Source organism: Primulina tabacum, chromosome 2, assembly GCF_025594145.1.
Source record: "Primulina tabacum isolate GXHZ01 chromosome 2, ASM2559414v2, whole genome shotgun sequence".
In the NCBI taxonomy this organism is placed as follows: domain Eukaryota; kingdom Viridiplantae; phylum Streptophyta; class Magnoliopsida; order Lamiales; family Gesneriaceae; genus Primulina; species Primulina tabacum.
In genome coordinates, this window is record NC_134551.1 from 45,979,486 (window position 1) to 45,995,479 (window position 15,994).

The window sequence follows — 15,994 nt, forward strand, 5'->3', positions numbered from 1 at the left end:
CAGCACTTGAGTAACCAAAACTTTATTCATGAGATTTTAATAAAATCACACATACTCTTTCACAATATATATACATTAATGAAGCAATTTCTCAAATGAAATGAGCCGCCTCTCTTTCCTCCAAGGCTTGTCCCAAACAACCACCCGGTAATAGCTTTCGGCATTCGCGGCAAAGGCATCCGTGGCGGAAATGATGAGTCTGTAATTAATACCATTAACTATTTGTGTGAGGCCCATTTACTCTAACGACAATTAAAGATCAAACAATAATGGTTTGATTTAAAACTGCAGCGGAAAAAGGTTTAAAATTCTTTAAAACGGACCTCAGGGCCCAGAAAAATTTCGGCATGATCTCCCCGTAAGTAGGACATCCCGAAAACTCAAGCAGCATTTTATATCAAAATATACCCCAACTAGAGTCAATAAAACAAAACCAAAGTCAACAACCTATAGCCGCACGGGCCAGGACTAAACAGAATTTAAAACTTACCACATACTCACCAGATAGTTAAAATCACAGAGTCGCCTCAGAACATAACAAGAACAACCAAATATCACTACAGATACACGGGGCATCTCCCCGGCAAATAAGATACAATACAAGACTGAAACAACTCAAGACATACATTTAGACTGACTGGGAGACTCCACTGAACAGAACCAAGCAATCCAACCTCAATCCCGAGCTCCACTGCCGGAACCTCGGCCTGATGTTGCAAAACGACCTGGGAGATCTGCCATGGTGCCCAAAAGCAACCACAGCAGCCCCCCCAGTAAACAACTGAGGTTAGGATTCTGGTATGAAACAGTTTGACAATAACAACAATAAACATAAATCCTGCATAATCATAGAATAAAATGTGATTTGAAATGCATGAAAGGCTCAACGAATAATCGGGATAATAGGAGCCAACAAACGGTACGATAACAACTGGAATAATGCTCGAGCAACAACGCAAGGGAGCTACATCGTCATGCAGCTAAACCGCCCTGCCAAGTATGCGAGGTATGCCAAGCTGTGCTGAGTAACACCCCTGACTCGGCCTCCATACAGCTGATACGATATAACAGGATGGCACAACAGAACGAACTAGATGATACAATCCCAGCGCTCACCTCAAAAGGCTGCACTAACCACGGGATTGTTCAATCACTTCTACGATCTCATGTGTATAGGCCTATCAGCCACACTATGATCCCGAGATAAACAACAGTGCCAGATAACAACGAATGTCAACAATGGGCTAACAAGAACGATAGGCTCAACATGAATGTCGTAACTGTATGCCCGATGCTAAATGCCAATAATATGTCAAAATAATAAGCAGATATCTTGTTAGGATCGGTTAACGTATCAAAAGTGTTTAGAAGGGGGGGTTTAATAAACACTCACAATTAAAATTGATCTTTTCAAATTTTGAGTTCAGTTTGGTGACAAACTGATTCTCGGAATCTTGTCGATTAATATCAATCAGTTAAACTGAATCAGTTGCGGAAGGTAACTGACTGAAAGATAGAATACAAAAAATAAAATGCGCAAGGGTTGTTTCTGGATGTTCGGAGATTTCAATTACTCCTACGTCACCCCTTCTATCACAAGGATAGGATATTCACTAAAAGACTTTGATCAAATACAAGAATTTTACTGACCCACTTCAGCTTGGACTTAACACTGCCAAAAACTGAAACTCTTAGTATAACAGAATGTTTTCAGTGCTTAACTGATCTTAGCACTATCGAATTTCAATGATTATTACAACTTGCTTGTAAGCTCAAATTGTAGCCTTAACTGCTACGAATAAATAAAGTAAGAGGTGAGCTGAGATTTCGACAGAGTGACTGCAAGCTTTTTGAATAGTATTCACTTCGTTGTTGTTTTCAGTTGCTCTTCTGTCATATTTATATGCTTCTTTTCCAACGGTAACTTGAGTTAAATTTGAATCTATGCATCCGTTGATTTCCACTTCATTATTCTTTGGACTTTGTTTGCGGCGTCTTAATTGCTTTAGCCGGAATGCGTTGTTCTAGGTAGTCTTGGTTGTGGTGCGGCGTTTCATATTCAGTTGTAATCTGTTATGTCTCTTTGTCGGTTGAAAGTTCTTTCCCGAGACATCTTCAGATGAGAGATACTTAACTTTAAGGCATTCGGCTGGATGTATTAATTGATCGGTTTCCAACTGATCAGACAGTCGATTTCAGTTATTAAGTCCAGTTGCTGAGTTCAGTTGGTTCGTATTTTCAGTTGGTTGATCAGTTTGTCAAACTTCAGAATTTAGTTTCCAACAATTTCCCCCTTTATGGTGTTTGACAAAATTAAGTAACTGAACCCTTTGTAGATAAGAGATTGATCAACTGAATTTCACGATTGATTGGACTCTTTGTAGATAAAATAAGAAACTGATCAACTGAATCAGTAACTTGATGAGTACAGTGAAGACTGCTACTGAAACGAGAATTTCTTCTGTTGTTCTAGCATTCCTTTGATTTCTTCCCCCTTTTTGTCAAACAACTCCATCTTCTCAGATAATTTTCGAACATCAGTTGAAAGAATTTTGACATCTGCTGAGATACTTGAGACAGCAGTTTGTAAACAGGTCTGCAGCAATTCCATTTTATTAGAAACAGAAGTTTCTAATCGTTGAACTCGTTGACTAACTATATCCTGAGTTGTAAATAGGCTTTGAGCCAGACCTTTCTTCATCTCATCTACAGTTTTGGAGATAGAATCCATGTTTGCTTGAATTGCTTTCAGTTTTGCAGAGTCATATTCAATTGAAGAATCCAATTTGACAGTATGAGATAATTGTGTAGATTGAATCTTCTTGATGTCAGTGATTATCTGCTGCATATTGTGCTGCATATTTTGGATCTCTTCAAGAACAAGATCCATTTCTGTGGATTGAGGAGGAGGTGACTGATGAGGGAATTCCGGTCCCTTTGTGGTTTGATCAAATATAACCAACTCTTGGTTAGTTGCTACTGTTTCAGCAACATTCTGAACTGAAGTGATTGTTGCAGCAATGTCTTCTGGAACTTGAGGCGGAGAAAGTGGATGTTGATCAGCAGATGAGCTGCCTGGAGGAATAATAGAGTCTGATGAAGTCACAATTGTTGTCTCTAGAGGATGATCTTGGGGATCAATTTGCACATCAGTTGGAATAGTCTGTTCAGCAGAAGGATCTGGCCGAACTGGTGCTTCTGAAGAGATAGGCACCTCTGGATTGATTTGATCAACGGGATGATCAACATTATCAGAAATGGGTTCACTCAATTGGGATTCTTGCACCACTATCTGAATAATTTCATCAATGTTTGCGAAAGATAATTCTGCTTCAGTGTACATTTGATGTTCACCAGTTGGTGATTGAGACACATCCTGAACTGGCTCTTCAGTTGGAATAATAGCATGTTCTGAGGATGAATCTTTCTGCTTTGAGGGAGGTTCTTCAACTATTTCTTTTTCATCATCGTCTGAATCTCCTTTATGAAGGACTAACTCTTGATCCATTTCCCAAAACTTTATCTGAGATAGCAATCCCATCAGATCGGTGTCTAGCTGAGTGATCACCGCATGATCAGCATAGGCAGTAGGATTTGTTGGAACGTAGTTAGCCTTCAGTTTGTCAATAATTTGTGTTAACTTCTTTGCTCTCATCTGATCAAACAAATAAGTTTTTCTCTCCATAGCTTGGGCAATGGTGGCAGCTTTGACTATCTTGAGGACAGAAGCTTCCAGTTTGATGGATTTGTTCAGTTGAGATTTCTTTCTTAGTTGCTTGGCAAAAATCTGTGTACGATAGGCTGTCCAAGCATCATAGAGTTGAAGTTTTGATGCTGCAAAATCATTAACCTCGTCCCAAACAAGGTCAATGTGGGTTTGAATGGGATTGGATGGCCTTGGTTCTTCAGTCAATTTTCCCTTGCCTTTGTCAGAACTGAGGATGTGTGGAATTTCCAGACCAGTTCGTGTAGTATCCACCCGTTCTATAATACTAATGCCCTTGGGTCGGGCAGGTGCCAGAGGAGTGGGACGAGTAATATTAATCAGAGGGGCTTTGATCCTAACTGTTTCTTTCTTTGCACCAATTGATTTTTCTGGTGGGATGATCTTCAGAGGGACTGCTTCAATTGGCTGCTGAGCATCTGAAGATATTGGCTTGTCAGTAGGAATAGATTTCTCTGTAGTTATTGGTTTAATCCTCTGGGTTCTCGATTTCTTGGTGATCTTTGGGAAAGGAGTTTTCTCTGAATCGGATTCTTCCACAATTAATTTTCTTTTGGCTGACTTCAGTTGAGTCAATGTCTTGGCCTTTTTTACTGATTTAGGAGCCGCCTGTTGAATCCCAATCTCCTGTTTTATCTTTACAAAATGATCAGGAGAGATGTCCAATTTTGTCTTGGGTGGCATAGTATTCTTCGCATTAAAGACTTTGAATTTTGATGATTTTTCTGTATTATCTGCCACTAACCCCTTCACTTTCAGCAGATAGCTCAGTTGCACTGCAAAACCTTTGGACTGTTTGGATGATAGAAACATATTCTTTAAAATATTGAATATAAGATGCTTCCAGTTGAATTTATGTTCAGTCATAATGATAGAAATAGCTTGAAATTTTTCCAAAGTAAGTGCAGCAAAAGATCCAGCTTTCGCCAAAATCCCTTTGGCGACTATATCAGCAAGTAACTGAACTTCGTGCTTCAGTTCCTTCTTTGGGTCGGAAACATTGATTTTCCGTCCTTCAGCAGAAAGTGAGGTTCGCATCTTTTCAATGTCAGATGCCTTAACATCAGATAAGTGTGCTAGTCCATCAGATGGTAAAGAAAAGATTTCTCCAAAGGAATCTTTGGAAATGGTCAGCAGCTGACCATTGATAGTAAAAGCGATGTTTCCATCAGAATTGATCGTACCGTTAAAGTAGATTTCCTGAAGTTCTTTGGGGTAGATCTCTTGTGATGATTGTCCCAAGAATGTCCTTAACCCAGCAGTTTCGAGTTTTTGAAAAACGTTCTTGACATTAGTGTCGCCAAAAGATAGAATTGATCCAAAGTTGATAGCCATTGCATTCAGCATGTAAGCGGGAATTTGATTCGCCATTTTGATAGATAAAATGATCTGCAATTTGTAAATGAGTGCTCTGGAATTAGTATTCTCTTAGAAACTGATTGTACGCGTAAGAAGAAAAACTGAATTGAAGCGGGCTTAGTACAGTTGTTCGTGACTGTTTAAATTCGGGACACGTGTCAGTCCATTAAAAATTTGAGTAAAAATGTGTGTACGTGTGCTATAAGCGTGTGTACAATTTAAATGGTTCAAATGCTTCCACGTTTTCAAAATAGGATTCATCATTAGATAGTAGATAGTCACGTCACTTGATTTGGAATATAATTCGTTTTAATCAGTTAACTTATATGAGAAGATTAGTGAAATTCCCAACTGAAAGATCAGTTGAAACACTGTGTCCTTTCAGTTTGAGAATTTACTAACATTTATCTTCTCAGTTAACCTCTTAAAACCATTGTTCCCCCCTTAATTAGTGCATAAGATAATTAAAGTGAATAAATTCAAAGATTAGAAAGATTATCGGTCTGCTGAAATGTTGACGACTCTTCAGCTTCCTTGATATTCTGCTATAAATAGACATAACACGGTTAGTTTCAGTTATATTGGTGAAAAATATTCAAAACTAAAGAATGGCAGATGCGAGTAGCTCGAGTGCTTCGCCATTTTCTCTGGAAGCTAGGAAGACTGTCATAGAAGACGAAGTCTTCTATAAGAGTCTTCCCTACTGGGAAAGGTTACAGGAGCTAGAGTTCCTGTTTAATTCTGGAGAGGCTACTACTCCCAAGCTGATGGCAGAGTTGAGAGAAGTGCGGGAGCACTTGAACATAGCTGTGTCGGTGGACGTCTTCAAAGAAGGTCATATCTATCAGCTGATGCTTCAAAAGGAACTGGAGCTCCTTAATCGCATAGCTTCTTCTCACAGCTTTTGCAAAACATCTTCCTCAGCTCTATCTGTTTGGTTGAGAATGTGGATAGATGATATAGAGGAAAAATATGAAAATGTAATTCAGGCAAATATTTATTGTTGAATGAAGTATTTATTTTGGCTTATCTTTGTTTTTCTTTTTCCTGCAAATAATAAATTATGATCATAAACAAATGAACTGATGAAAGACTAACTGATATAAGTTGATTAAGAATTGAAATCAGTTAATTGTTGAGTAGTAAATGGTAGACTGATATCAGTTGACAATGAACAACTGACAGTTAAGAGGCCTCAGTAAATGAGAAAAACGCTTCGGTTGACTAGAGTCTCTTCAGTTTCTTTATCATTCAAATTTTATCTGTCTATAAATAAGATGATAGAATGTGAGACAACAACAGTGCACATCTCATATGTATCCTCACACAAGGGCTTGTGCTCTCAACTAGCTGATATTTTCTTGCTAACTGCCCATGCTTTGAATCCTCTTCCAAAGCTGTTGTTTGATCTTCAATATGTTGTATTTATAGGCTTCAACACTGATATATACGTTAGACAGAAGAATATGACCGTTGGAAAGTTTCTGTACTGTTTCTGGAATTGCAACGGTCAAATTCGTATTGCTGGACATTTTCTCGACTGGTCAACTCTTGTCAACTGGTCAATCAGTTCAACTGGTTCAGTTGGTCTGGTTCAGTTCAACTGGTTCAGTTGAACTGGTTCAACTGGTTCAACTGGTCTTTAGTTTCAGCTGGTTCAGTTTCAGCTGGTTCAGTTCAGCTGGTCTGGTTCAACTGGTCTTCAGCTGGTCTGGTTCAGTTTCAGTTGGTCAGCAGCTGGTTCAGTTCAGTTGGTTGGTCAGCTGGTCAGCAGTTGGTTCAGATTCAGCTGGTGTGCTGAAATCAGCCGAGCTGATTTCAGTTTGTGCTCAAACTCAACTATTTGCTGTTTTCGTGTGATCAGTTCGGTAATTGAGCAATCAGTTAGACCATGATAATCCGATTTTGCCACTGACATGAAATACGATTTGTTGCATATTGAGTTTTCTAATCAGTCCAGTTGGCGGATTGTCATTTGGATAATCCAGTTGAGAGATATCATCAAAATACCGAAGCTCGCCAAAAATTCAGGTTGTGCAAAATTCAGTTTTAGCTTGCTTCTTGTGTTTGCAACTTCACACTTGAGTAAATATGTTAGAAACACAATAACAAGTTTTGTTAACATCAAAATCAAGATTGCGAACTTGAAAAGTTCTAACAATCTCCCCCTTTTTGATGATCACAAAACTTGGATAAACAATCCACTCAACTAACATATTTCTCCCCCTTTTTGTGTGAATCAAAAAGTCATATTTTCAAAACATTTTAAACAAAATTTTCTCCCCCTCAATATTTAAAAATAATAACTCCATTAAAATTACAATGAGTTCTCCCCCTATATTTTTAAAATTTTGAAAATTATAAAAGAAGGATAACTAACCAATTTTCTCCATGACTCATTTTCTGCTGCAGCACATATGCTCTGCCTTCAACGAATAAACTGTATTTTCTCGAGCAAAATTAGGCTGCAAATTTTAAACATCAAAATCAGTTTCAATGTTCTTTCAAGAACAACCTGCTCTGATACCAATTGTTGGGATCGGTTAACGTATCAAAAGTGTTTAGAAGGGTGGGTTGAATAAACACTCACAATTAAAATTGATCTTTTCAAATTTTGAGTTCAGTTTGGTGACAAACTGATTCTCGGAATCTTGTTGATCAATATCAATCAGTTAAACTGAATCAGTTGCGGAAGGTAACTGACTGAAAGATAGAATACAAAAAATAAAATGCGCAAGGGTTGTTTCTGGATGTTCGGAGATTTCAATTACTCCTACGTCACCCCTTCTATCACAAGGATAGGATATTCACTAAAAGACTTTGATCAAATACAAGAATTGTACTGACCCACTTCAGCTTGGACTTAACACTGCCAAAAACTGAAACTCTTAGTATAACAGAATGTTCTCAGTGCTTAACTGATCTTAGCACTATCGAATTTCAATGATTATTACAACTTGCTTGTAAGCTCAAATTGTAGCCTTAACTGCTACGAATAAATCAAGTAAGAGGTGAGCTGAGATTTTGACAGAGTGACAGCAAGCTTTTTGAATAGTATTCACTTCGTTGTTGTTTTCAGCTGCTCTTCTGTCATATTTATATGCTTCTTTTCCAACGGTAACTTGAGTTAAATTTGAATCTATGTATCCGTTGATTTCCACTTCATTATTCTTTGGACTTTGTTTGCGGCGTCTTAATTGCTTTAGCCGGAATGCGTTGTTCTAGGTAGTCTTGGTTTGGTGCGGCGTTTCATATTCAGTTGTAATCTGTTATGTCTCTTTGTCGGTTGAAAGTTCTTTCCCGAGACATCTTCAGCTGAGAGATACTTAACTTTAAGGCATTCGGCTGGATGTATTAATTGATCGGTTTCCAACTGATCAGACAGTCGATTTCAGTTATTAAGTCCAGTTGCTGAGTTCAGTTGGTTCGTATTTTCAGTTGGTTGATCAGTTTGTCAAACTCCAGAATTTAGTTTCCAACATATCTCAACGAAGACATTTAACATATTACAACAGTCAACAATCATAAACACGATCAGTGCAACACATAATGACAATTAAACATAATTTATACTTTACTGTCGTATGCTACCGAACTGTAACATACCTAAACCGACTCTAAAATCACAACAAGCTCAACTTTAATCTCCTCGACCTAACAATGATAAAAATAGGTCGAATAATTCACAATTCGCCAATAACACTAAATTAATCCAAATTATTGATTTTTAATTTTAAAAACTTAATTCCCAAATCAATTTCAACAATTCTGAAATTTCAACTAAATAACCGTAATTCTCCAAAATAATCAAACGATTAACTCGATACTAATTCACAAACTCCTCGATTTATACCTCAAAGCTCTCCAACGATCGAATCTATAATATAAACCCAATATATACGTCAATATAATGCATTAAAATCGACAAAAAGAAATTAAATCAAAGCGAGTAAAATTACACTTCGGGGCAGTCTACTATGCACCGAAAAAAATCAGGAATTGGATCCAAAATTACCAAGATCGAAGTATAAACTAGTCGCTAGCGGTCCAATGTTGCTACTCGCCGGAAAAGACGTCGGAAAACACGATTCATGACCAAAAACCGAACTGAAAACTAGCTGGAAAACGCAGGAACAGCAAGGTAAGATTTAAGCTTCAAATCCTTGCTCAATATACTCCAAAGAACCAAGAAAAACCAAGCAATAGCTCACCTAAAATCGAACAAGAAACTCGAACAGGAGCAGTCCCGAAACAGGGTTCGATTGGGGCTGAAACGAGCATCAAAAGTAGCGATTCATGGTTCAAAACGAAGCTACTGATGTAAGGAAGAAAACCCCTCAAACCGTTCGTGATTTCGACGCCGGACGGTAAAGTTATGACCTCTCCAAAATGAAGGTGCTGAAAGTGACGAAAATTTTGAAGAAAAGAAAAGGAAAGCTACGGGAATGATTTGGGAAATCGGCCTCTTCCTTCTCTCTCCAATAAAATAAGTTATGTGTGTATGTATATTTATATAATGTAGTATTCATGCCTTTTTATCCCAATTTGCATTAATCTTGCTCCCGTGTGTTATTTAAACTCTATATGTATTTTATATCGTTAAATTCTCCGATATTCTAAAATACATATTTTTAACACACTTCTTGAATTTATTTGGCATAAATAATTATTTTAATTTACAACTTAATAACTATTCTAATTATGCCAAAATTATCGGATAATAAATTACAGGGCCTTACACTTCTCCACCCCTTAAAACAAATTTCGTCCTCGAAATTTCTGTTTATACACATACATCTTACACACGATACAAAACCAACAATACATTACTAATAATCAAACAGATATGGATAAGATGCTCTCATCTTCTCTTTTGTTTCCCATGTTGATTCTTCTACACCATGCCTCGACCATTGAACACGTACAAGTGGTATAACTTTATTGCGTAAGACTTTATCTTTACGATCCAAGATACAAACAGGATACTCAGTATACGATAGAGATGGATCAAGTTCAACCTCATCAGGCTGAATCATATGAGATGGATCGGGCTCATACTTACGCAACATAGAAACATGGAAAACATCGTGGATGCCAGACAATGACTGGGGCAAATCCAAACGATAAGCGCAAGTCCCAATACGCTCAACAATCTCGTAGGGACCAACGAAACGACGTGACAACTTACCTCTCATACCAAAGCGAACAACACGTCTAAACGGAGAGATTCTCAGAAACACAAAATCTCCAACTTGAAATTCTAGAGGTCGACGACGTCTGTTAGCATAACTAGCTTGACGATCTTGGGCAACTTTCATTCTCTGACGAATCAACTGGACTTTATCATGCATTTCTTGAACAATGTCAGGTCCAGTCAACTGCTTCTCACCAAATTCATCCCAACAAAGAGGTGATCGACATCGTTTGCCGTACAAAGCTTCAAAAAGAGCCATACCAATAGTCACCTGGAAACTGTTGTTATATGAAAATTCTACTAGTGGTAAAGCTTCCTGCCAACTGTCTTTAAAATCCATGACTACAGCTCGAAGCAGATCCTCGAGTGTCTGAATCGTACGCTCTGTCTGACCATCAGTCTGAGGATGGTATGCAGTACTCATTGCAAGCCGTGTACCCATTTCTTTTTGGAAACTAGTCCAAAATTTTGATGTGAATCTAGGGTCACGATCTGAGACTATTGTAACTAGAACTCCATGAAGTCTCACAACATTTTCAATATACAGACGAGCCATCTTCTTATACGAATATGTCCTCTCATACGGAATAAAGTATGCCGATTTAGATAATCTGTCGACAATCACCCAAATGGCATCGAAATGATGAGAAGTACGTGGCAAATGCGTGACAAAATCCATAGCCACGTGCTCCCAGTTCCACTGAGGAACCTCAAGGCTATGCAGTAACCCTCCCGATCTCATTCGTTCCGGTTTGACTTGCTGACAGATCATACAACGAGACACAAACTCAGCCACATCCTTTTTCATATTTTTCCACAAAAACTGAGGCCGTAGAATATGATACATTTTCTTGCTTCCTGGGTGGATACTATATCGAGTACAATGAGCTTCTTTAAGGATGGCTGTACGCAATTCAGGAATATCGGGGACAACCAATCTACCATTCAACCGAAGAGAATCATCTGAGTGAATTGAGAAACCAGATTGGTGTCCTTGAGATACTAACTCATAAGATTTCAGAACTCGATCATCAGTCTTCTGAGCTGACTTTACAATCTGAATCAACTCTGGCTCAACAGAAATCTGAGATACACAAACAACATTACCTTGGATTTGAAAACCCAACCCAGAAGTGCAAATATCCTCTCGTAACTTAGAAACATGAATCGAGGATAAATTAATATCAACAACCTTACGACTCAAAGCATCGGCAATGACATTCACTTTTCTCGGATGATACTGGATCTCACAATCATAATCTTTCAAAAGATCCATCCAACGTCTCTGTCTCATATTCAGATCTGACTGAGAGAACAGGTACTTCAAGCTTTTGTGATCAGAATATATTACAAATTGCTCCCCAAACAAATAATGTCTCAAAATCTTGAGAGCAAAAACGATAGCAGCTAACTCCAAGTCATGAACAGGATACTTAGACTCATGCGGTTTCAACTGACGAGAACCATAGGCCACAACTCTGCCATGCTCCATCAGAACACAACCTAATCCTCTATTTGATGCGTCGGTACAAACAACGAATCCTCCAGAACCACTTGGAATGGTAAGAACTGGTGCAGAAGTCAATCTCTTCTTCAACTCGACAAAACTTGACTCACATTCATCAGACCAAATGAATCTCTGATTTTTCTGAGTCAGTTGAGTGATCGGTCTAGCAATCTTTGAGAAATTTTCAATAAATCTCCGGTAATAACCAGCTAAACCGATAAAACTACGAATCTCTGGCACATTGGTCGGTCGTGCCCAGTTCAGAACTGCTCCCACTTTACTTGGATCGACAGAAATACCATGTTGAGATATGACATGGCCCAGAAGTACAACTTTATCTAACCAAAACTCACACTTGGATAGCCTGGCCTAGAACTGTTTCTTTTGAAGAATTCGAAGAACTAATCTCAAGTGTTTGGCATGCTCTTCCTCGGACTTGGAATAAACAAGAATATCATCGATGAATACAATCAAAAAACGATCGAGATATTTACGAAATACTCAATTCATCAAGTCCATAAACACAGCAGGAGCATTGGTCAACCCAAAAGGCATAACCAAAAATTCAAAGTGTCTGTATCTCGTGCGAAAAGCTGTTTTCGGCACATCTTCTTGTCTAACTCTCACTTGATGGTACCCAGAACGAAGATCAATCATAGAATACACCGAAGTACCTTGCAACTGATCAAATAAGTCATCAATCCTAGGGAGTGGATATTTATTCTTGGCAGTAAACTTATTCAGTTGTCGATGATCAATACGCATCCGCATCGTACCATCTTTCTTCTTGACAAATAGAATCGGTGCACCCCACGGTGAAGAACTCGGACGAATATAACCTTTACTCAACAAATCCTGTAATTGTTCTTTCAGTTCTTTCAGCTCAACAGGGGCTAAACGATATGGTGCTCGAGATATGGGTTCAGTTCCTGGCATTAATTCGATACTGAACTCAACTTCTCGTTCTGGTGGAAAACCAGGAATCTCTTCTGGAAACACATCAAGAAACTCACAGACTACAGGAATATCAGAAATCCGTCGCTCATCTTGTGATAGGTCCACAGCATAAACCAGAAAACCTTCATGACCAGAATCTAACAATCGATTCATCTCAATGGTAGAAACTAGAGGAATCTTGGCTTGAGAACCACGACCATAGAAATTTCATTTAGGAGCAAAGCTAGGCCTGAAACGAACTATTCCTCGATAACTGTCAACAGTGGCACGATTGCAGTGAAAACATCCATACCAACGATACAATCAAAGTCATGCATAGGTAAGACTATGAGATTCAGATACAGAACATTTTCATCGTGAAACAAAACCGCATTGAACACCACATTATCAGTGATAATCATTTTGCCCATCGGAGTAGCAACAGATAGATTGGAATTCATACTAGTGGTGCGAAGATCATGCGAAACAACGAATGCATGAGAAACAAAGGAATGAGATGCTCCAGTATCAAATAACACTCGCGCTATAAAACAACATAGAGTACAGTTACCAGTAATGACAGTACCTGGAGCTGCATGAGCCTCATCCTCAGTCAAAGCAAATACATGAACAGATGACTGATTCTGTTGACCACCTTGCCCTCTGCTCTGATGCGAAGGACGACTAGGCTGATGGGAAGACTGGGACGTTGCTGGAATTCTATTACTTTGAGCTCCACTACCTGCCTGGGCTGATTTCCCCGTCTTACTAGGACAGACTCTAACAAAATGACCCGGCTGACCACAATTATTACAAACCCCTTGAACTCCAACACACTGATTACTGGAATGCTTGCCCCCACAATGATCACAATAAGGTCCACTATAACGATATCCACCACGGTTCCCTGAACTCCCTGAACTCGAAGAACTAGAACCAGGCTTCTTAAATTGCTTCCCACGTGAACGAAGAGATGCAAAACCAGATGAACTGAATTGTTGTCTCCCCGACTGATGATGTTGGGTAAGAACTCGATTGCCACTCCTCTTAAGGCTAGTTTCAGCCCTTTTTGCTATTTCCACTGCTTCAAGATAATTCACTGGCTTACCGGTAGAAACAAAAGGGTGCAGATGATCGTTCAATCCTTCAATGAAACTTTCAAAAACCGCAACCTGACTCGCAGCAACATGAGGAGCATATCTCAGCATAGCATAAAAAGAATCGGCATACTCCGCAACTGACATATCGCCTTGTTTCATGTTATGAAACTCAGAAGCCTTAGAACTGTAGAATGATGGAGAACAATAACTTTCCTTAAACTTCAGCTTGAATATATTCCACGATGGAACAATCCTCTGAGCATCTAAAGTCATCAATGTAGTAGACCACCACATTTTGGCACGATCTTTCAACTGATGCACAGCTAATCTCAATCGACATTCTGGAGGATACTCAATTAAATCGAACAATTCCTCAATCTCAGAAATCCATAACTCAGCTTTCTCAGCTCCCTCAGAACCACTGAATCGAGGTGGATGCATAGAATGGAAACGCGCAAATAACTCATCCATCCTAAGATGGTCTAGATGATCAACAGCTTGCTCAACAAAAGTATCATCAACAACATGGATACGAGGTCTACCACGTCCACGACCTCGACCTCGAGCTAGAGGAATCTCATCAACAGGAATTTCTCCACCTCCCTCCATTCTATACGATAAAACATCAAAACAATTAGAATGGAAGTAAACAAATCATATAATTACATAAGCATGTTTTCAAGTAGCATACACATGCGCAACAACCATTTTAGTGCCAAGACTCGAGTGTCCTAGACTCTAGTTCGAGCGTATCCCAGTTTACGCTCTGATACCAAGATGTGAGGCTCATTTACTCTAACGACAATTAATGATCAAACAATAATGGTTTGATTTAAAACTGCAGCGGAAAAAGGTTTAAAATTCTTTAAAACGGACCTCGGGGCCTAGAAAAATTTCGGCATGACCTCCCCGTAAGTAGGACATCCCGAAAACTCAAGCAGCATTTTATATCAAAATATACCCCAACTAGAGTCAATAAAACAGAACCAAAGTCAACAACCTATAGCCGCACGGGCCAGGACTAAACAGAATTTAAAACTTACCACATACTCACCAGATAGTTAAAATCACGGAGTGGCCTCAGAACATAACAAGAACAACCAAATATCACTACAGATACACGGGGCATCTCCCCGGCAAATAAGATACAATACAAGACTGAAACAACTCAAGACATACATTTAGACTGACTGGGAGACTCCACTGAACAGAACCAAGCAATCCAACCTCAATCCCGAGCTCCACTGCCGGAACCTTGGCCTGATGCTGCAAAACGACTCGGGAGATCTACCATGGTGCCCAAAAGCAACTACAGCAGCCCCCCCAGTAAACAACTGAGGTTAGGATTCTGGTATGAAACAGTTTGACAATAACAACAATAAACATAAATCCTGCATAATCATAGAATAAAATGTGATATGAAATGCATGAAAGGCTCAACGAATAATCGGGATAATAGGAGCCAACAAACGGTACGATAACAACTGGAATAATGCTCGAGCAACAACGCAGGGGAGCTATATCGTCATGCAGCTAAACTGCCCTGCCAAGTATGCGAGGTATGCCAAGATGTGCTAAGTAACACCCCTGACTCGGCCTCCATACAGCTGATACGATATAACAGGATGGCACAACAGAACGAACTAGATGATACAATACCAGCGCTCACCTCAAAAGGCTGCACTAACCACGGGATTGTTCAATCACATCTACGGTCTCATGTGTATAGGCCTATCAGCCACACTATGATCCCGAGATAAACAACAGTGCCAGATAACAACGGATATCAACAATGGGCTAACAAGAACGATAGGCTCAACGTGAATTTTGTAACTGTATGCCCGATGCTAAATGCCAATAATATGTCAAAATAATAAACATATATCACAACGAAGACATTTAACATATTACAACAGTCAACAATCATAAACACGATCAGTGCAACTCATAATGACAATTAAACATAATTTATACTTTACCGTTGTATGCTACCGAACTGTAACATACCTAAACTGACTCTAAAATCACAACAAGCTCAACTTTAATCTCCTCGACCTAACAATGATAAAAATAGGTCGAATAATTCACAATTCGCCAATAGCACTAAATTAATCCAAATTATTGATTTTTAATTTTCAAAACTTAATTCCCAAATCAACTTCAACAATTCTGAA

The 15,994-nt window shown here is 38.9% G+C and overlaps 1 protein-coding gene across 1 annotated transcript; it reads right to left on the minus strand.

Moving 5' to 3' along the window:
• Positions 1 to 12,980: 12,980 nt before the first annotated feature.
• Positions 12,981 to 15,412, minus strand: LOC142537755 (uncharacterized). Its single transcript, XM_075643250.1, has 2 exons — positions 15,000 to 15,412; positions 12,981 to 14,430 (listed from the first exon to the last, which is right to left on the minus strand). Exon 2 carries the CDS (start codon positions 14,427 to 14,429, stop codon positions 12,981 to 12,983), a length of 1,449 nt encoding a protein of 482 aa, XP_075499365.1. The 5' UTR covers position 14,430; positions 15,000 to 15,412.
• Positions 15,413 to 15,994: the final 582 nt, after the last annotated feature.

Excerpts from the sequence above, each read along its gene's own strand:
- LOC142537755 (XM_075643250.1), bottom strand. The coding sequence starts at position 14,429 with ATGGAGGGAGGTGGAGAAATTCCTGTTGATGAGATTCCTCTAGCTCGA.